Below are 20132 nucleotides of genomic sequence, written 5' to 3'. Positions count from 1 at the left end.
CGCCCGCCACGGCCCATTCAACACGCCGAACAAAAGAGCACAGCGTGGAAAGTGGAGACTTATTTCTTTTCTCTCTAGTTACATTCGCGTTGGTTGTGTAATCAGCTGTATGTTTATATTTGGCTCACGTGAACATGGATTTGGCTGACTTCTTTTTTTTTTTTTTTTTGGTTTTGTGGATTTCTCATTAAACTGTTTTGTGGAAACACTTGTTCGGGCAGCGAGTGAGCTGTACAAAGGTTTCGAAGTTGTCACGCTGACTCAGCTTCTGTCTCGCCACCTCACACGAGTGCCATGCTGTCGCCATGACTTTCGCCTGCTCGTAGATTGAATGAATAGTTTTAACTTCTCTAGAGAAAAAAATAAGTTACTGCAATGCAGAATATGCAATGTTTAAAGTTTTATAGGGACTTGAGGGGGTTACGGAAACATTTGCATGCTGATGAGGGTTGTTACCAACTTTAACGTTTTTGATATTGAAATATTAGGTTGGTGTTTTTTTTGTTTTTGTTATTATTGTTTGCCTTCCTGAGAGTATCACAAGTGTTGATCTGTTCAAATGCCATTCATCAATATCACAGGCACCACTTCAGTATCAGACTATCCACATACGAGTCCTGCATGCCGGCTTACCGGGTGTTTAATCGTACAAATGACAACCAACTCACAACTGGCCACTGTACAGCACAAGCTCACGACTAAGCTTCAGATCCATGTGCTACTATGCTATTATCGGTAATTATCACAGACCCCTCTATACAGTACTGTTTGAGGCTACTGACACGCAGTTGTACTCTTTATCTCTGATCCCTCCTTACTGACTTCCTGTAATTCAGTGTCTGTTTTGTGTTTTTCACATTGTACAAAATGTAAAAACAAAATAAAAAATAATATCAAGTAAAAGTCAGACGCGTCGGTGTATTTGTTAAATTGCGTGTAGCCAGATGGTGCTACTTTGATTTTATTTACTTATTGAAAACGCCTGCATTTTTTTTCTCTCTCTCTGATTCTAAATATCGTATTTCATTTCCATGTCCTAAAATCTTTATTTGAAATAGAAAAAATACTTCTCAACGTTAACCCAAAATAAGCCTCGAAGCTCAAAAAAATTATCAAAAGATTTATTGTTAAATCTTTTTTTTTTTTTTTTTAAACTGTTGTTTTGTTTGATCTATGTCTGATCACTGCTACCTTTCAAATATTAAATATAAATCTACAAACTTGACTTCTTTGGTTTTTATTTTTTTTACAAAACCAGAAAACAAACATTTCTCCAAATATCACACATGGCAGCAAATCAGTGCAATGAGAACGTAAATGTATATACTGGAATAAATAAAGTAAAACCAAAAGGCAGGACTGTACAAATGTAGAGCAGCAGCGTAAAATCTCACGTGTCCAGCTTGCGTTTCTTCATGAACTGTCCCCGTCTGTATGGACTGGGGGCTTCGTCTGCAGGTTGGAAACGTACAAGTTCATTTTTTTTAAGACCACAGAATTGAGCCTGAAGCCGTCTCGCCTCGTGAAACCTCACCTGGCCTCTGCTGACACTGGTTCTGGTGTTGCGGCCCGTACGACGGGGCCTCTGGAGGTCGGCCCGGGGCTCTCTGGGGAGTCTTGCTGCGCGTCTGCATCCGGTGGTTCCCCGGCGTGCCGGGCCTGAGTCCCCTGGACTGAGGGCCTCCCGCGGGGACGTTGAGCTCCTCGATCCCGTCCAGAGTGAAATCCCAGAGCCCGGGATCGTCTGCGCGGGGGGGGGAGAGACAAAACCCGGAGGTGAGAGGCAGCTTTTCCTCATCGCGCCGACCAAACGTGCGGAGCCTTCCGGTGGCGGTTCACAGCACCTCCCAAGTACTCGTCCCTGCTGCTGGGGTTACCGTGTCCCGCTGCGGAGACGTCGCTGAAAGCAGGAACACCTTCGTGGCCTGAGGAATGGAAACGGAGAAAAACTAGGAAGACCTTCGAGGCCAGGGATCTCGGCCAAATCAGACTGCAAAGGCATGTACCATCTGAGCTACTGCGATGTTTACGTCTTATTTCAGAGGAGTCATTTCATTTCACTCTTTACATCACATTGGACATTTATGAAACTTAAGTTTCTAGACATTACTTTTTTTTTTTTTTTTTTTTATGGCATTATTTTGACAGCTCTGTCAAAGCGGAAACCTCACTATCTCACCCTCGGTTGTTACACGTGCGAAGGAAACATTTATTGTTAAGAAAACACGCGTCAGGTTTCTTCTTCTTTTTTTTTTCTTCTTCCCTTTGTAAAAACAAACCTGATGAGCACGCGGAGATTTGAGTTGGCTTACAACAGAAGGAAATCCCTCCGAAACCTTTACCTCCACTGGATCCTCGTCCGACAGCGACCTCCACCCGCTCGGTCTTGGCTTCATCCTGTTTCTGCTGCAGCATCTTGGCCTCCATCTCCCTCCTGAACTTCTGCTGAAGCTGCTGCTGTCTGAGCTTTCGTAGCTGTTTGGGGTCCGTGTGGCCCTCGGATTCGACGACGTCCACCGAGCCCGCGACAGATCTGGAGAGGGGGGGGTGGAGAGAGAGCAGCTGGAGGGTGAGGCACATTTGCAAAAGAGACGAGGAGGTTTCAGCGCCATTTAAACCAGGAACGAGACCGCTTTTACCCGCAGTTGACGTTCTCACTCTTTCTGTCAGAGGCAGAGCCGGCAGCAGGAGGAGTACGGACCTCTGAACAGTTCGGCTCCTGGTAAATGATTCGGGGCTCCAGCGGCGTCCTGACCGCAAGATTCTCCTCTCGGACGAGACTGCGGAAGCGAGCCTTCTCCACCGACGGCTCGCCCTCGGAGCGTTTGGTCCGGGCCGGGTTAAGAGGAGCTGGAGGCTTTGTGCGAAAGGGAAAGTGACACGATTCGCCTTCCGCACAATTTCTGGATGAAAATCATGAAATAATTATGCAAACTGTTGTTGTTTTTTCTGACCTGCTTGGGGATCTTGTTGATGGCGAGGAGGTATTGTTTATCCAGGATACAGTTTCCAAGGGCATTACCAAAACATCTTAAGATATAAAAAAAAAAAAAAAAAAAAGACATCCGGAACATTTGAATAAAATAAAATAAACTTTCCTGCACGTGTGTAGGCAGAGTTAATAAGTATAATTAAAAGAATCTCCAGTACTTCAGTGCTCTCTTCATGCCATCGGTGACGGCTTCCTTTCTCGCCTTTTCCAGTGACAGAGCTTTCGACTTCAGTCCTTCGCTGACTCCGTAGCCGACATCCTCATGAAACGAGCCGTCCTGGAGGAAAAAAAAAAAAAAAATACTCGTTACAAAAATTCATGTGGACGACACGAGCCGCAGAGGCTGACGGGAGAACGGAGCGAAGAATATGTCAAATTCGAGGTGATATTAATCCCGATGAGATCACCCATCCTTGCGTAAATGCTGCAGCAACCACAATAATGGCAGAGTAATGAAGGTCGTTCATCTGACCTTCAGCTGCACTTTGACAAACGCACTGACTCCGACGTAAAACTTGCCGTTGAGGAGGTCTATAAAGTCTGGAAGTGAAGAAAGACGGATTAGTCCCGACGTGTTTCTGTCCGGCGTTGAAAAAGCCGGATCGTCTCCAGTCAAAGAAATCCTACCAACGTTCTGCTGCGAGATGGAGTGAGACCATCCGTTGTATCCAAACATCTCGTTGGCCAGGCCGATGACGCGGTGCCCTTCAACATAACAGACCTGTTGAAATCAGAGAGACAGCTGAATTACATCCAAGCAACACCTCGCAACTTTAGCAGATTAAAGTCCAGTTTATGACACTGCGACAATATATTTATACCTGTGGATTACAACCATAGAAATACAACAAAAAAATAAATAAATAAATAAAAATGCTTTGACTAGTAATCCGTTTTCATTCTGTGCAGTCAAGCTCAAACATCCAAGAGAAGGATCAAAAGCCATTTTTGTGTCGCAGCTGAACAGGAGAACAAAGACTTGCCTTCTGACCCCCTCCAGCCATTCTGGTACTGATGTACTCCGGTCCCAGCCTCTGTCGCAGAGCATTGTGCACCGCCTGGTACTCCTCAGCTGTGTAGGTGTACTGGCAACAGAGTCCAGGTCAGTGAGAACAACACTGAGAAAAACACAAATACCTGAAGAAAGCTAATACTGCAAAAAAAAATTTAAAAAAAAGACTGTTTACACTTTCTTCATATTTCTGTATTCCTATTTTTTTTTTTTTTTTTTTTTTTTTTGTAACAATCTGCGTTGTGACAAATGTGTTAGTTGTTATAAGTCAAAGATGCGGGAAGCTTGCTGGATGTAGATGAAAACATAAGAAGGTAGAAGGATTTTTGTTGTTGTTGTTGTTGTTGTTTTTAAAGTGATTCTTTGTTGATTTGAGTTACCAACACCCACCAACCCACCCTGCTGCACTGCACCGTTTCCAGTGTCACAAGTAAAAAGATGTACGTCCAACGCCAGGCTTGGACAGACCTCCTTGGAGCTGTCCACCTGTGATCGGACCACACTGGACTCCTGTTAGAAACCCGCAGAAACTTTTCAGCTCAGTCTATTGCCATTTTTTTTTTAGGGTTGGGAGTGGCTTCACATACTGAAAGACATCCTGGAACAGGTCTGTCTCTGTCTCTGTCTCTCATTGTACCTATAAATCATCACGTGTGTCTGAAGTGTCCTTAAAAAAGGAGAAACATCCAGACTGACGTACACCCACCTCCTCCCTCCTCCTCCCAATAAACATCTGTGGGGTGAAAACAGCTGCGCTTTACCTTACTAATGAATTATATCCTGCACACCTGAGAGTCATTTGAATGAAACACGTCTCGCGAGAGGAGTTTCCAGTGAAGCTGTGCTGAAGTCAGCAGGACGTTGGCCTGCCCTGCTGTGACCTACTCACCTGTCCGAAGCACCTGGAGGCGGAGGTGCCGCTCTCCTCGTGGGACATGACCGCGGAGATGTCGCTGAAATAAACAGGGGGAAACAGCAATTACGGTGGCTAAATGTCTCTCTCTCTCTCTCTCTCTCTCTGCCTCTAACCTACCGAAAAGCCCTTAAATCTTTTGTAAAGTTATTTTTTTTTTTTTTTTTTTTTAGTATTAAGAGGTAAAACTAACCTCAAAGTGACTCAAAATCTCGAGTACCAGCAGGTTCAAACTCACTTCACTTAAGCAAGCTACCTTTGCATGAACCGGACCTGAATCTTGTTGTAAGTCAGCCCAGACGTGTAAATACAAACTCACCTGTTAAAATTCCTCGACAATGATCTTTTATGTTAAAACGAGCGCCGGAATATTTGCAGCATTTAGATTATATAATCCATTAAAACGAGAGAACTTCCCGCTCGGACGGCCGGAGGAGGAGGAGTTTATGATGCCTTCACTGCTATCGGAAAAGGACCAACTGCGTAGGGAAGCTTACGATGTTGTTGTTTTTTTTTGTATCCACAGGCAATTTTATTATTAGCCAATTAGTACAGAATGCGCGCTTCTATTTTTTTTTTATTGTATCTAAATGTATTTGTATTATATTTCAAGAAGATAAATAAATTGAATCAAAAATGATCGCAATAATGTTATTTTTGCTATCAGTAGGCTAGAATGAGAAAATTACGAGGTGACCTGAAGTAAGCTTTGGGCTTTTGTGCTATAGGAAGATTCAAAGGACATATTCACGGTTACCTCTGCAGTGTTCAAGTCTTGAACATACGTAAAAGTTGACGTACCTATACGGCAATATAAAGGATTTTCCATTACAAGTACAAATCCTGCGTGAAAAATGTTATTTCAATAAAACTGCAAGAAGTATTAACGACCAAATGTAGCCTATTGTAGGCCTGTTAAAGTAAAAGTCCTTGTTTGTTCCCTCTGATTCATTTATTATTATATCTGACATCATTAGATTATTCATAGTGGTGCATACAATAGTGCTTTAAATCCAGTTTTATATGCGGGGACAGCAGATACATCTGAGGGGTTATCAGATGATTACTGGGAGAGGAAAGAAGAAAAAAAAATTCTGATACACAAATCTGGTTTCAGTTTTTGCACCTTTTTTTTTTTTCCAATCTTTGGTTTTTGGTGAGATATTGGATCATTTGAACACTGACTGAAATGAACCCAAGTTTAGAGGGAAAATCCCTATTAGGCTAACAACTCATACATCTGAAAGTCCATCCTAAAAATAACAACAGAAGTAAATAGTAAAGCACAAGTACTTCAAAATTGTACTTGAGTAAATGTACAATGTGTGCTTCTTTTCTGCTACACTTACTTGTGAGTGACTAATTTCAAGGTAATGTCCCTTGTGTTCCCTTTTTTTATTCTTCGTTTTAATATTTGAGTCTTCCCTTTAGTCCCCTCTTTTCTTCATGTATTCAGTTTGAATAAAATGTCCAATTAGTCTATACTTATCTGAAGAAAAAAATGCTCATAGTCTGAATCTGTGATGAAATGAACTGCCTCTTATCTGAGCTGAACACTGTGTTAAAGTGGGCTTCTTTGATCCAGTAAGAGCCTTTCACTGCACGAACAGATTAACTGTCACAACATGCATACGAGTGCCACGGTTTGGTGTCTGTAGCGCGCAAAAATCGAATTCTCATCATTAGAGGCAGCTGAAACGTACTGCATGGCCAAGTTAAATCAAATAAAGGTGGGATTTTACACCGTGTACCAGTCAGGTTTGTAACTGGACTCGTTTATTTACATCCAAGACCCATGTAAATAGGGGATTATCAGCAAAGCACTCTTCCGCATTGACAGATGGCAGACGCCCTGTGTGTTAAAACTGCATAGAATGGGGTCAGTGCTGGATACTGTGTGTTTATATAGTCATATGCATACAAGACAATGGTACATGCAGGCTTTTCACTAGCACCACTGACTGCACACCTGCATGTAGTGTTATATTGCAGTAGTACAGAGTGGCTCTTGCTGTGCATGTAAGTGTGTTTGGGGGGGAAGGGCCTTCATGTGGCTGTTAATGTGCCTCTTACAGTGTGCGTTTAAATTGTCCATGCACATTTGAAAAAAAAAAAAAAAAAATCATATGTGACCCAAAAATGTAGTGACCCAGTGTTTTCCCTCTTTGGCATAAAGCTACAACCACAACGCGCGTTCACGAGCTCCTCGTGGCCGCGTCCACGCGTCCAGGTTCGCATCTCGTCAAAACAAAGCGGGGGCGAGCCAGAGAGCGAGCAGAGCGGAGCGGAGCAGAGCGAAGCAAAAGCGGTTCATGCTTCATGAATGAGTCCCCCTTCACTGCACCGCAGGTCGGACCCTTCATCCGCCCGCACCCAGATGCCCGTGAGGGTGCGCAGACCGGCGGGGGAGCAGTAGAGGAACCAGCCGCTGATGAGCCCGGACAGCAAACACTTCCCCCTCGGCGCTACATGACCGTTTCATCCTATCAGGAGCAACACGACAGGATCAGGAACGGTGAGTGCAGGCTACGGTGGGCGGGCAGAGGCGCGTGACATACGGCAACTTTGTGGCCATAATGATACAGTTTGTTTTTTTATCCATAGGCGGACTTATTGTTGCATCGGTTGCCAGCCTGCGTGTGTTTATGAGACCATGGCTTTGTTTACTGTGGCACTTCGCCTCATTCTCTCGTCCATACAGGTATAAAAAAAAAAAAAAAAATAGAAAACCTCCACGTACGCAAGACTGGCTGTACATTCCTCCCTGTAGGATAAACATGGACTGTTGATTGCGTGTCTGGCCGATTGATCGGCCATCTAATGTCGAATAAACACAGCACGGTGGGGGAATCTGCGGGCCAGGGGAGAAACAGACTCTATTATCAATTAAAAGTGGCATCGATCTGACTGTGGTCGCTCCTAAAAGACAAGGAGGAGGGGCGAACAAAAGCCTAAATGTCCTGACTGGCGTGGCTTGGCATTATACAGTGTGTGTGTGTGTGTGTGTGTGTGTGTGCGTGCGTGTGCGCGCGCGTGCCTCTGACTGAGATGTGATCTTACTCTAATGAAACTGCAGGCCAGTCCCTCTGGAAACACAGGAGTCACCCTTTTTTTTTAAATTTATTATTTTTTTTTTTTTATCACTTGCTGCATGCAGGGTGGCAGTGAAGGAGGCTTGTGTTGAGTCTTTGTCTGAAGAGTGACAGCCTAGACTGTTGTTCTCCCCTCTGACCAGGGGATGGTGCTTCACTATGTACAGTATGTTTCTATGGGGAGACACCCAAATACACTGTAACCGTATTGCCACACAAGCTTTTTACGGGATGAAAACACGCACACAGTGATGCATGTACAAACAGGCATTTCTCCTTTTTTTTTCCCCCTCATGTGTGTGTGTGTGTGTGAGTGCGTTGAGGTCTGATTGCAAAACACTCCTTCATAGTGTTGAAATAACAGTGACTAGCAGAATAATGAAACACGAAGCTCTCAGTGCCAGCAGGTCACACATGTGTGGTTGGATTTTCTCCAGTACCCCCCTTGACTGAATTTGTTGTGTCTGTCTGTGTCAGTGCTTTAATGCTGCTTATTTCAGACGCTCCGTCTGAGTAAAGGGTGGAGGAGGATCACTACTGTGTCACCACCTGAGACATTTTTCATCGATGCCTCACACAACAGCTTAATCCACTTTAATCACTCCTTTTGGCTCTGTTTGCTTTTGCTGATATGTTTCTACCCTGTGGTGGAAAGTAACTGAGTACATTTACTCAAGTACTGTACTATGAGGCACATACAGGCTACTTTATTGTTCCTCTTCGCTATATTTTAAAAGGAAATATTGTATTTTCTATCCTACTATATTTATTTGACAGCTTTAGTAACTATTAAAATGATGATTTAACACAGTGGATAATAATTACTAAATCCCCCCCCCACTGTGCGATTGATAAAGTCTAATCTAATCTAATTTATCTAATCTATAACACATTTTTAACATAAAAGCATTGTTAAAAATTCCAGATTATTAAAAAAAAAAAAAAAAAGTGTGGTCAGGGTCACATTTCAGACGTCTGAGTTCACTTCAGAAAATAGTCTTCTTCCACCACTTCCACATTTACTCAAACTTCCTCCGTCATTTCCCCTCTTATGTTCAGATGCTTGATGGACTTCGGAGGAGGCACGCCTCCCGGCCCTCCCCCCGGCCCCTGTCACTCAACTTCAGCACCTTCTCGGCCCCTCCCCCGAGCCCGGACATGGACAGCAGCAGCGAGCATCCTATCAGGAGGTGAGGCTCGGTTCCTGGGATTTAACGTTTCACAATATACAGCATGCTGGAAAACACATGAAATATTCATCGGCATTCACAAAAATCACACCAACTCCGGTCCCAGCAGATTTCATTTACCAGCTGAGCTTTGCCTGCAACACATGCTGGCCTAATGATCTCCTGGTGGGATGTTTGATTGACTCATTTCCTTACGTGTATACATCTCATCAGTTTGTACACTTGCTTTCCATGTTTTCTGTGTTCGTGGGTGTGAAAGGGGTCTGTTGTTTACCGCCGCGCTGTCAGCAGAGCGTTTCAGGACTGCGTGGGTTTCGGCTCATCATTTCTGCTTTTTCAGAGTGCTACTTTTCACTAGTCCCTCCTGGAAATACATCAACAATGTTTTGTTTTTCACAATCGTCTCGATGCGGGTCGTTTGAATTTTTTATGACTGCACAAATGCAGGCGCTGAAAATTTCAATTACTCCTGCAGTCCTGAGGTAAATTAGGATTTAGGAGAGTAATAAGAGTTAGAGCGATTTATCGACCAGATATCACATCAGTATCGGTATACTGTATATGTTGGCAGATAAAAGATGTTGTCGGTAATTTAAAAAGGAAAGGGTGCTGTATTCGTGAAGAAAAAAGGGCATTATCTCAGAATTTAATTTTCTGATAAGAAAAAAAGGACGTAATTACAAGTAAATGAGCAACACAACAGATTAATGGCTCAGGAACTGGAGTGCTTCAGAACTTGTCTGAGAATCATTAGGGTTTTTAGGATTTATTTACTCTCAAAGAAATTCAGTGACAGTTGTCAGTACCACTAAGAACTGTTAATAGCTAATCCGTCGGACATAAATCTCCAAAATGTAAACAAATACAAGCTTCAATAGGAGGCTTGTGTGTTGCAGACCACAGTGCAGCTCTCTGTTTCCATGGCAACATTATACTTCCCATTTCTTGCAAATGTTTACATCTGTTCACACAAGTGAGGACTTTTAATGTGACTTTCGTTCAAAATATTCAGTGAAAAAATGAACTTGTATATTGATTTTCAAGGTTATACGAGGTATTAATTACTTTAAATCTATTGCGCTATCGCCCTGTCAATCTCAAGTCGCAAAATTATTGATAACCACCTTAAACTTTTCTCATGAATACTCAAACTCGGATTTTGTGGTCACAGTCTGAAATCTGTTTGGTAATTTTTTGTTACCCTTGGACAGAGCCAGGCTAGTTGTGTCCCCTTGTTTCCAGTCTTTATGCTAAGCTAAGCTAATCAGCTGCTGGCTGCAGCTACTTATTCAGCATCCAGGTGAGAAGAGAGAGGTGTTGATCTTCTCATCCGACTCCCTGTAAGAAAATAAATGATCAGATTTCAGCATCAAATGTCCAACGTTGGTCAAGTTCCTGTTTCACACATTGTGCAACTTTCATTATCATCCCACACTACTCACGGCCAGCTGTGGGAGAGCAGGAAAACCGTCCTCTCTGTTCCATATTGTGTCACCGCTTCCTCTCCCTGTTTCTGTTGTTGTTAATAAGCCGGATGACTTCCTCCTCCTCCACCTCCTCCTCTTTGTACAGTCACGGGCAAAACAAAGTCCCAACTGCTCGGGCCCTGCTTACCCTGCAGTTCCTTTGGCATCTGTGCTCTGCATAAATATTTGTTTGCATCAATAGCTGTATTGTACTGACAGCGAGGCGGAGCGGGGAGGAAGAGTATGCCCCCCATCAGTGCATGCGCTGTTGTTTTCTGCTGCTCCGAGACCTCGGGCGGTGCAGCCACACTGTGGCCCACCTCTCGGCTGGGCTCCGCCCATCCTGCTCTTAATGCGCTGCTCCTGTCTCACCATGCATCATTCTGTCCTACTTCTCTCCTCCTCTGTCACCGGCCGCTCTCTGTATTGTCGTTGTGCCGTTTCCCTCCGCATGCTCTCTCTCTCTCTCTCTCCCTCTTTCTCCCTCTGCTCCTGTTCTCCCCCCCCCCCCTCCCGCCTCCTCCCACCCTCCTCCAGCTATCCCCTCGTGTTTCCTCTCTGTGGCTCCGTATATGTCGCCTGACCTTCTTTCTCTCCTGCCCACTACTTAGTGCATACTCTGTGCTCTCTCTCTCTCCCCTCTATATTTACCTCATGAGGACTCTGCACCGGCTGAAGTTGATGAGCTCTCCCAGCCTCAGCGAGCTGGGGAAGAGTGAGAAAAGTTCACCGGAGGACAGAGGGGAGAAGCAGAAGAGGGCGGGGGCCAACGCCACCTGGAACAGGTACACCGGACGCAGTCAAGTCGCGGAGTATGTCGTGTTTAAATGTGTTTGGGACGGGGATGCAGACCGGTTTTATGTGTGGTTTTACGCTGCAGCATCCACAACGCTGTCATAGCAGTCTTCCAGAAGAAGGGTTTGGCTGACAACGAACTTTACGTCCTCAATGAAGGTGTCCGGTGAGTTCAGCAACACAGACAGAACAACACGGTGAAGACAGAACGTCCTTATTTAAGCCTGTTGATGTCATTTGGTGCTATAATCCGCATAATTACTGTCTTTCCTGTGTACGCTGACTGGATGTTTTCTTGTGAATGAGTTTATTTGTGTGTGCACTGTACAGCATGTGAGTCTGCAGAGTCATGTGGTCACGCCAGATATCTCATTATCTTCCTAAACCAGACCCATCACGTCTGTCCGCCTCCATTATAGCTCAGTGAACATATTTCCATGTACAGAAAAGCCTGGAGGAGGGTGACACACATTGGATGAATTGTACGGAGCGATCTGAATGTAAAGGAGGAAAACAGTTTACTCGATTTCTTCACTTCCCGTGGTTTTACCATGAAATTCCACAGTCACATGGAAATCAATATAATTATGAATTAATGCTGCAAACGTTGTTTTCACATAGTTATAAACATACACTATACAGTCCATTATCATGTGTTTATTGTCAGTAGTTGTATTCATGTTTATTTTGACTTTTGAACAAATGCCTCACTGTGTTTGTTTTCCCAGACATCTGTTGAAGACTGAGCTGGGGTCTTTCTTCACAGAATATCTTCAGGTAACACACATTTAACTTGTTCTGAAAACATGAAGTTAGATGTATGAAGCTCGCTGCTGTATGACACAGGAGTATTTACCAGAACAACAGCGTGGTGAGCAGCTCCAAGGTGACGGTTCCTCATAATTATTGGCTTCTTTCCACAGAACCAGTTGCTGACAAAAGGCATGGTCATCCTACGGGACAAAATAAGGTTCTACGAGGGTACGACTTGATTAATATGCAGTCTGAAGATATATTGTAATGGGTGGTGATGTTGAGTTAAGCTTTAGTCAACTGGCCTTTTGTTCCTGTGTGATACATGCAGGTCAGAAGTTGCTCGACTCTCTGGCAGAGACCTGGGACTTCTTCTTCTGTGATGTTCTCTCAATGCTGCACGCCATCTTCCACCCGGTGCAGGTACACCACCATCTTAAGAGTCCTCTTGTTTTTTTGGCGTTGCTGTCAAATGACCTCAACTATCCAACCTTTGACTGAATGATATTTACCGTAGCTTCTGCTTTCTGCCTCCTCCCCGCGTGCAGGGTAAGGAGCCTTCTGTCCGACAGCTCGCCCTGCTTCACTTCAGGAACACCATCGTCCTGAGTGTAAAGTTAGAGGACGCCCTGTCTCGCCCGCGGGCCCGCGTGCCCCCCTCTGTTACACAGATGCTGCTTATTCTACAGGTAGGCCTGTGGGCGACGAGCCTGACTTCACCGCTCCTTCCTCTTCTGACTCACTGTTTGGTTTTTGTTTCTGTTCCCAACGAGGAAAATGAGCGCCACATCATGTTTTTAAGCCCTGCGCACAGTGCTTCGAATCTACTTTCCATTACATAGAACTAAACACCTGCTGTTGTGCGTCTTTTCTTCAGTCTTGTGTTTTGTACCTCCTGAAGATAAACACTGAGTTGGCATTTTATTGTGGATTATTTATCTCCCTATTATGAAGACTATAATGATCAGGGTTTGTTTTTTTTTTTTTTTAAAGAGAGGTATTGAAGCAGCTGTATGATCATGTTCAATTTTATTGTGTCATACAATGTGCAACAATGTGTGCAACCTCCAAAATGATCATTAAATTAGCGTAAATTAACACTCAGACGCAAAGTTAACATTTTAACCTTCAAGCAGTTTATATTAGACTGAATTAGTTTTAGCTTGGTGTGCCTAATAAACTGGCAACTGTTAATGTAAACAAACATGACTCTGATTGGCATAAAAACACCCCTCGAAGCTGAATTTTTTTTTTGCTAAAATGTGCCTTAATCACATATAAAAGTGATACCAAAGAAATGTATAAGTGGAGGAAAACCCCTAGTGGTGAGACCTTTGTTTTTTTTTTTTTATAAACCTGGTTAACCTATAAATGACAAAAAAATATGAAGTAAATTTGAAATCAAATAACCATTTTCATTATCTGTTGTTCTGGTGGGGATTCATTTATTTGTTTTTTGCTCCTCGTACACAAGTTTCTGATTGTGATTCTGGTTCAGAAGTGACATTTTATTGTTGTTTGTTCCCATATCTTCCACTTTTCTTTTAATCATATTTAATATTTCCTAAGTTCTACAGTCATTAAACCCAAAGTTATTAAATATGTATGTTGGTATCGGATGGAGAAAATGCACTAAATTCTCTCATTTGAGAAGCTGCAACCATAAAATATTTGGTACTTTTTTTTTTAACTTGAATGAATCATTTATTTTTATTATCAAAACAGTTTTTTTTTCCTTCCGCCATGGACTGAAGCGCTAAGAAACAGTTTGGTTTTAGACCATAAGAGCAACCTTTCGGTGTGATTGTGGCATTACATTTATACTTTGTCGCCTGTCTCTCTGTTTAGGGGGTCCATGAGTCGCGTGGTGTGAATGAGGACTACCTGAGGTTAGAGTCTCTGATACAGAAGGTGGTCTCACCCTACCTGGGCACCCACGGGCTTTACTCTGGAGACGACACTGAGGCCCATTGCTGTGTTCTGGGTGAGGCGGAAGGAGGTTAAAAATAACAGTGTTTGAGTCTTTGTATTTACATAAATTAAAAACACCTTCCCTCCTCTTCCCATTGTGTTTCAGAGAAGCGTTTACCGTGGGGCTGGCCTAAGTCTACAGATCAGCCGTCTAAAAACCCGGTGGTACGATCAAAAAGCTACAATATTCCTCTGCTGCTGACCCCGGTGGCTGAGTATGACCCAGATGCCAGCTCAGTTGGCAGTGGAGGAATTCGGCGCCACTCAGCCTGCGAGATTATATCATGCCTGGAGGAGCAGGGACTGGCTTACGCTGACCTGGCCCCGGGGTCTGATCTGTCTGGCCCCTCTTCCAGCAGGCTGTGTGTGGGCACTCAGTTCAATGGTATTTCTTTTTGAAGATGTCTGCATCCATCATTATGTTGGTTATTATTTACAAAATCCTATCAATAATCTAATATCGTCTCATTCATAGGAATTGTTCAAGCAGGAACCAGTGGCATGGACTTGCCTCTTTCATCTCCCTCCATCCTTCCCCTTCATTCCTCCGGAGCTCTCCATGGCACTGAAGCCACAACAACAATGACTGATCTTAGTAAGGGTGCATCCTCCACGCCGCCCAGTGAATCATCCAGCCCTGAAACCATAATTGGACAAGTGCTCGAGTCTGCCGACTCAGACTCAGATGGGATATTTATTGATTTCCCACCACACTCCTCAGAGGCAATGGGGCTTAGCCGCGACAGCAGGCAGAGCACTGTGTAACTGTGGTTGCCTTTAGGGACGCAACCCTGTGTGTACGCTAATATTTTGGGAGAACATGGGAAGAAATTTCACATCTACATGTCATTAAATGGGTACCATCTTTCTTTTGTACTTTTTGTACGTTGCGTTTCAATAACTAGTCCATTCCAAGTGCTTTCACCGGTGGGTGAAAACATTTTCATTGTTAAGGTCAAATGTTTAGGCGCTAAGAAACACACACTCGTCCAACACAAAAACACAAAGTGGTACCTTTATTATAGAACTGAAGCTGTTTTGTTTTGAAAAGATGCATATGATTGTAGCCTACATTTTTCTTATTGTTAACAGATCCCTAGAAAATACCTAAATCAACGGTGAATTGAGCCAGTTAAAAAGTGGGGCTCATTTAGACAAAAGCCTGATAAACTATCTTATTCTTTTATGCCACAGAGCTCCATATTTATCCAAAGACTTTTAAAAACACGGCAGATGCATGTCATGTTTCTTATTTCTTGGACACTAGCACTATAAATACTTAATGGAGCATCAAATGTGTATTAATCCGCTGCTGAAAATAGTCCCCGAAAAACACTATTGTTTTGCAGTGTACAAAAAACTAACGTGCACAGCAGTTTTTGAAAGTTATTTATTTCAAAAAATTAAACTAAATATTGGTAACCCATTGCTAAAGGACGATGTCTTCATTAGGAATGAATGGACTTGAGGGAGAAAGCCACAGGCAGGCTGGTATTGAGAGACAGATTGAGACTGACACATTGTTGGCTTTCTTTTTTTTTTTCCACGGCATTTCTTAACAATAATAAAAATGGAGAATATTGTCAGTCTTATACTTTAACCCATTGAGGGGAATATAATCCCTCAACTGAAATTAAAAAAAAAAAAAAAAAAATGTTGGCCACCATTCACCCGGAAAAATTATAAAAACTTTACATGAACATCATTGTTTCAAACTTCATGGTTTTGTTTTGTGTATGTGTAACCAGAAACTCACAACAGTCTTACATTTTCTGTCGACGCTCTGTTGTGTGCTGCTTGGTAGTAAAGGGGTCTTCTGCGCTCACTTGTCAGCAGCGCTCAGAGTCTAATGCAAAGTACTCCTCTTAGGGCAAACATCAGTGTGACAGCATTTGCTTCTCTGTATTCGCTTTGGAGTTTGAGGATTATGACAATGTTTATTGTTTACATTTGACAAAGACATGACAATTTTAACTGAATGTTGTCTCACACTGTATTTTGCACCACCACTACCTTGTAAATAAAAGTGCATTGTTTTTTTTTTAGGACAGCTAGATAGTGTAAAGTGAGCATTTACCTTGAAATGAATTCAGATTTTAATAAGGGCTTTTTAACTGAATCTTTTTCAATGATGTTTTACCTCAAGTGTTTTGTACTTTACTTTTTTGACAATCTATGATGTCTACGAAGTTGTACTTTGTATTAATTTGTTATACTAGCCCAGTAAAAAAAATAAATACATTTGAGTAATATTTAAAAAACATGAACTAGCTCCTTCTATTTCAACATACTGATTTATTGAAAATAAAGTATTACTCCCATGTGTGTGAACAGCCTGGGGAGTACTCAATTGTTTGGGTGTTGAAAAGAAGAATCCACAGATGCAGCTGGATTTAGTTTTTTTTAGGTTGGTCCAATAATCATGTATGTAAACAGAATTTAGGTCCAAAATCCTCTCAATGAACCCCGACATTACCCCAGAAGATTTTAACGAGACATCATGAAGAATGAGTGTTTTTTTATATTTTATATTCACATTAAAAAAAAAAATCAAGTCTAAAGACTGTGGTTGATCTTGGTAATATGTCCTTAATTCAGGGTCCATTTGCTGCAGTAAATTTCTTCCAGAGCTTTAAAAGCAGATGGAGTTTTCTCGGTTGTAAGTGGACCTTAAATTTAAGAATATGTGTGTTTGATTGTGTCAAATCCCCACCAAGTTCCTAAAACTCCTAAATATCGATAAAAAAAAAAAAAGCACCAAATATATTCTCTCCAGGCTAAAAAAACAAAAAAAAAACAGCATGTGCTTTTGTTTTGAAAAGAAGTGCCGGAAGCGATCAGTTTATTAAACCCGTGCCACTATTTTGAAAAGACTAACCGGAAGTAGTATTTGGAAGTAGCCAAAGCTAACATCAACTCCACAGCTGTCCTCGCTGTGATCGAGGTGGTGGTTTTTTTTTTTTTTTTTTTTACTGGTGAAACTTTTGTTTAAAAGTGCGGATATTTGTCGTCCTGATGAAGAGCTGCTCTTTCAAACTTCGATTTTAAGACGACAAGTTGACTCCTGCTGAAGTCGGTAAGTCGGTTGAGCAATGTTGTCTTTTGGCTTTCACAAGTTAGCTGCAGCTGGCTAACACACAGTAGCTTCAGGTTTTCACTAATGCCAAGTGGAAGGAACAGGAAATGGATTCCTCTAAGATATTTATGACAGCCTGAGTCCTTGTGCTGGTAGTTTTGGTGTTTGACTGATGTTAGGTCTTCTTTTGGGGGGCATTACATCCATCAGAGAAGCAGCTCTGTTGTGTTTTCAGGTCACTTGTGTGTCTCCTTGGCTGTGGTCTTCTTCAGCCTCTCTGGGTGTGGATGACGCTGGCTCTGAGCCGGTCCTCCACAGATGAAGATGTCCCTGGCCCAGCGAGTGCTCCTCTCCTGGATATTCGCCCTGATCTTCCTCATCATGCTGGTCCTCAAGCTGGACTCCAAAGTCCACTGGAACTGGTTCCTCATCTTCCTCCCCGTCTGGACCTTCGACAGCATCCTCATCCTCATGCTGATCGTGAAGATGGCGGGCCGCTGCAAGCCCGACTTTGACCCCAGGGAAGGAGAGCAGAGTGTGAAGCGGAGGTTGTGGTACCTGACCGCCCTGCTGCTGAAGCTGGCTTTCTGTCTGACGCTGTGCTCCCACCTGGAGAAGCTGGCGGACATGTGGCTCAGTGTGGTGTGCGTCCCTCTGTGGGCGCTGCTGGGTGGAGCGCTGGTGGAGCTGGGACACAGTGTCTTCCACTACAGGAGGGACTGAACCGGAGGACTGCTTTTTCAGACGATAAAGGGGACAAAAAAAAAAAATAAACGTTCTACGCCGATGCACGTCTGGTCAAAGATGCGCTAGTAAAGGTCGATACTGACCTTTTTTTATTTTATTTTATTTTTTATGATGAAACCTACTGTTCCTACTGCACATGACGTCACTGCAGGGTGCACGTTCACTGGGGTTAAGGTCCCTGTGAGTTTTACACTGTGTGGCGTGCAGGTTTTAATCATGAGAAAGGGGGGAAAAAAACGCGTTTTTCAGGTGGGGAATCAATATCAGAATCGGCGTCGCCAAAGAAAACCTGGAATCAGCGTTTCCTTTGCTCTCGCCGCAGTACGAACTGATTGCATGTTCGTACTGCGATGGGATCTCCATTCAAAATGAACACTTTGCGGAAGTCTGTTTGGCACCCTTAGAATAAATCCACCCTTCGCTTTGTAGTAGTATTCACGTCGCTGCCTTTCGGCTCATCTTTAATCTACAGTAGAGAATAATAGGCGGGACCCGTGTGCTGCCGAAGCCGAAGCCCTTGTGGTGTGAAAATTTGCACCAGCTCCCGTCGATCCGCACGGTTCATCCTTTGCGGCGTCGGGACGTTTCGGGTTAAACCCGTCTTCCCATCAATCCGCCGTCCCGAGATTAACGTCCGTCAGCCGCAGCTGCGCTTCGTTCTTCGTCAGCAAGTTTCACATCATTACTTGGCCGAAGACAGTTCAAGTGAAAGAAACCTCAAGCTTCGGCTGTGCTGGTGGAGCTTTATTCGTCGTTTTCTTTGAGGACATTTTCGACGCCACAGCGGGAAAAGCAAAAGTATAAATAAAAAAATACTGATGGCTTCAGTTTCAGATGTCCCGGTTCTATTCATGGTGGCTCAATAGGACACGAGGACGGAGCCATCGTTAACGGTTAGATAAGCCAGTATTTTTTTTTTTTTTTAGCAATTATTATAATAATAATTATTGCAAATTAGTTTTGTTCATGAATTTATCGTAACGATTTTGAGGATTCTTAACATGGACAATTACATTTGTGGAGCTCCGACAAGCTACTAGCTACTCTGCTAGCAGTTTTGGACACTGCAGACATATTGGTCCACTGTCTCCTAATGCGAGAGACACAATGGTGTCCTCAGCGCAGTTAGGCACACTTAGCGTCTCCTTTTATCGGCAGAAATGTTCATTGCGGCCAGTGTTTTATTTTAAAGCGGATATCAGCTGATATTATTGTGCATCCCTATTTTATGACAAAATCAAATTGTCTTCTGTGAACGTGTATGCCGGTGTGCAATCATGAATATGTAATATGCTTCAGAGTTTATCAAGTTAACATAATGACATGTATCATGTTACCTTAACATTTTTTTTTAAAGGTTAAAAGGCTGACAGGGTGTTCTTGGAAATATTCTGCCACAAACCGAGCCGCTGGTGGAAACAAATTTAATGTTGGGACGTCGTCATCTCTCGCCATTAAAGTGGATAAAACGCAATCGCTGAATCGTTTTACAAAATCCAGAGGAGACATTGACGTTGACGAAGTCAACATTTTGAACCATTTATTGAGCGGTTCTAATCAGAGTATAAATCACACTACCAAGGTCTTATCTTAGGAAATAAAATGTATTTACAACAAATCTTTCACATACATCGGTTTCAAATAAAAACGGACAGTAAATGATATAAATAAGTTCTATGGAAAATAAAACTTGTCTTACAAAAAATATATGCAATTTCTGTATACATTTTCTCACATTGGTGCTAATAACATCTATACTGTACAGTTTTGGTACATACAGTATCATTTACAGCCCTGTGTGAGTCAAAACAGTCCAGTCTGAAAACAACTCCTCGGTCGGGTTTTCGGAGTGTTGCAAAGAATGAACCCCGTCGACTAAAAGCAACGATTTCAAAAGAAGAAGAAGAAGAAAAAAAAAAAAGGATTTCAGCTCTTTGACTTGCTGTCGTGTCCCAAACAGTGAACAAAAGTTATTTCCTGGAGCAGGGCGGGAGTAAGGATGGTTGTTTTCAGACTGGCTAGTCCAGTACCTAAAATAGGTGCTTTAAGAGCGAAGCTAAGTAGTGCACAGGCACCGACACACGGGTCACGTAACATTTTATATAAAGCCTACGTACATCTGCTA

The 20132-nt window shown here is 42.9% G+C and overlaps 3 protein-coding genes across 7 annotated transcripts; 2 read left to right on the top strand and 1 right to left on the bottom strand.

The window, feature by feature from the left end:
- Window positions 1-930: 930 nt before the first annotated feature.
- Window positions 931-5324, bottom strand: rad52 (RAD52 homolog, DNA repair protein). Of its 3 annotated transcripts, XM_069702035.1 has the most exons (12): window positions 5237-5324; window positions 4894-4957; window positions 3976-4077; window positions 3620-3713; window positions 3465-3532; window positions 3151-3269; window positions 2955-3030; window positions 2640-2857; window positions 2280-2533; window positions 1845-1925; window positions 1535-1744; window positions 931-1452 (listed from the first exon to the last, which is right to left on the bottom strand). In XM_069702035.1, the coding sequence occupies exons 2-12, from the start codon at window positions 4939-4941 to the stop codon at window positions 1391-1393; spliced, it is 1332 nt and encodes a 443-aa protein (XP_069558136.1). In that variant the 5' UTR covers window positions 4942-4957; window positions 5237-5324; the 3' UTR covers window positions 931-1390. The 3 variants fall into 3 exon arrangements, with proteins under 3 accessions (XP_069558136.1, XP_069558135.1, XP_069558137.1); XM_069702034.1 differs by having other exon boundaries at window positions 2343-2533; window positions 3465-3713; XM_069702036.1 differs by lacking the exon at window positions 1845-1925 and having other exon boundaries at window positions 2343-2533; window positions 3465-3713.
- A 1843-nt stretch (window positions 5325-7167) lies between these two features.
- On the top strand, window positions 7168-16445 carry prr5a (proline rich 5a (renal)). 2 transcript variants are annotated; one of them, XM_069702014.1, is made up of 11 exons: window positions 7168-7618; window positions 9069-9199; window positions 11325-11450; window positions 11546-11626; window positions 12189-12237; window positions 12384-12441; window positions 12545-12636; window positions 12762-12902; window positions 14062-14197; window positions 14291-14569; window positions 14660-16445. In XM_069702014.1, exons 1-11 carry the CDS (start codon window positions 7571-7573, stop codon window positions 14947-14949), a joined length of 1431 nt encoding a protein of 476 aa, XP_069558115.1. In that variant the 5' UTR covers window positions 7168-7570; the 3' UTR covers window positions 14950-16445. The 2 variants fall into 2 exon arrangements, with proteins under 2 accessions (XP_069558115.1, XP_069558116.1); XM_069702015.1 differs by lacking the exons at window positions 7168-7618; window positions 9069-9199 and having other exon boundaries at window positions 11239-11450.
- Window positions 16446-17067: 622 nt separating this feature from the next.
- Window positions 17068-19931, top strand: tmem60 (transmembrane protein 60). Of its 2 annotated transcripts, none has more exons than XM_069702013.1 (2): window positions 17068-17260; window positions 17533-19931. In XM_069702013.1, the coding sequence occupies exon 2, from the start codon at window positions 17579-17581 to the stop codon at window positions 17981-17983; it is 405 nt and encodes a 134-aa protein (XP_069558114.1). In that variant the 5' UTR covers window positions 17068-17260; window positions 17533-17578; the 3' UTR covers window positions 17984-19931. The 2 variants fall into 2 exon arrangements, with proteins under 2 accessions (XP_069558114.1, XP_069558113.1); XM_069702012.1 differs by having other exon boundaries at window positions 17496-19931.
- Window positions 19932-20132: the final 201 nt, after the last annotated feature.

This window comes from Brachyistius frenatus, unplaced genomic scaffold (genome assembly GCF_029030835.1).
Source record: "Brachyistius frenatus isolate BFR_SWC_R1_liver_20210118 unplaced genomic scaffold, ASM2903083v1 Contig_39, whole genome shotgun sequence".
Taxonomy (NCBI): domain Eukaryota; kingdom Metazoa; phylum Chordata; class Actinopteri; family Embiotocidae; genus Brachyistius; species Brachyistius frenatus.
This window is presented reverse-complemented; position numbering and strand designations above follow the sequence as displayed.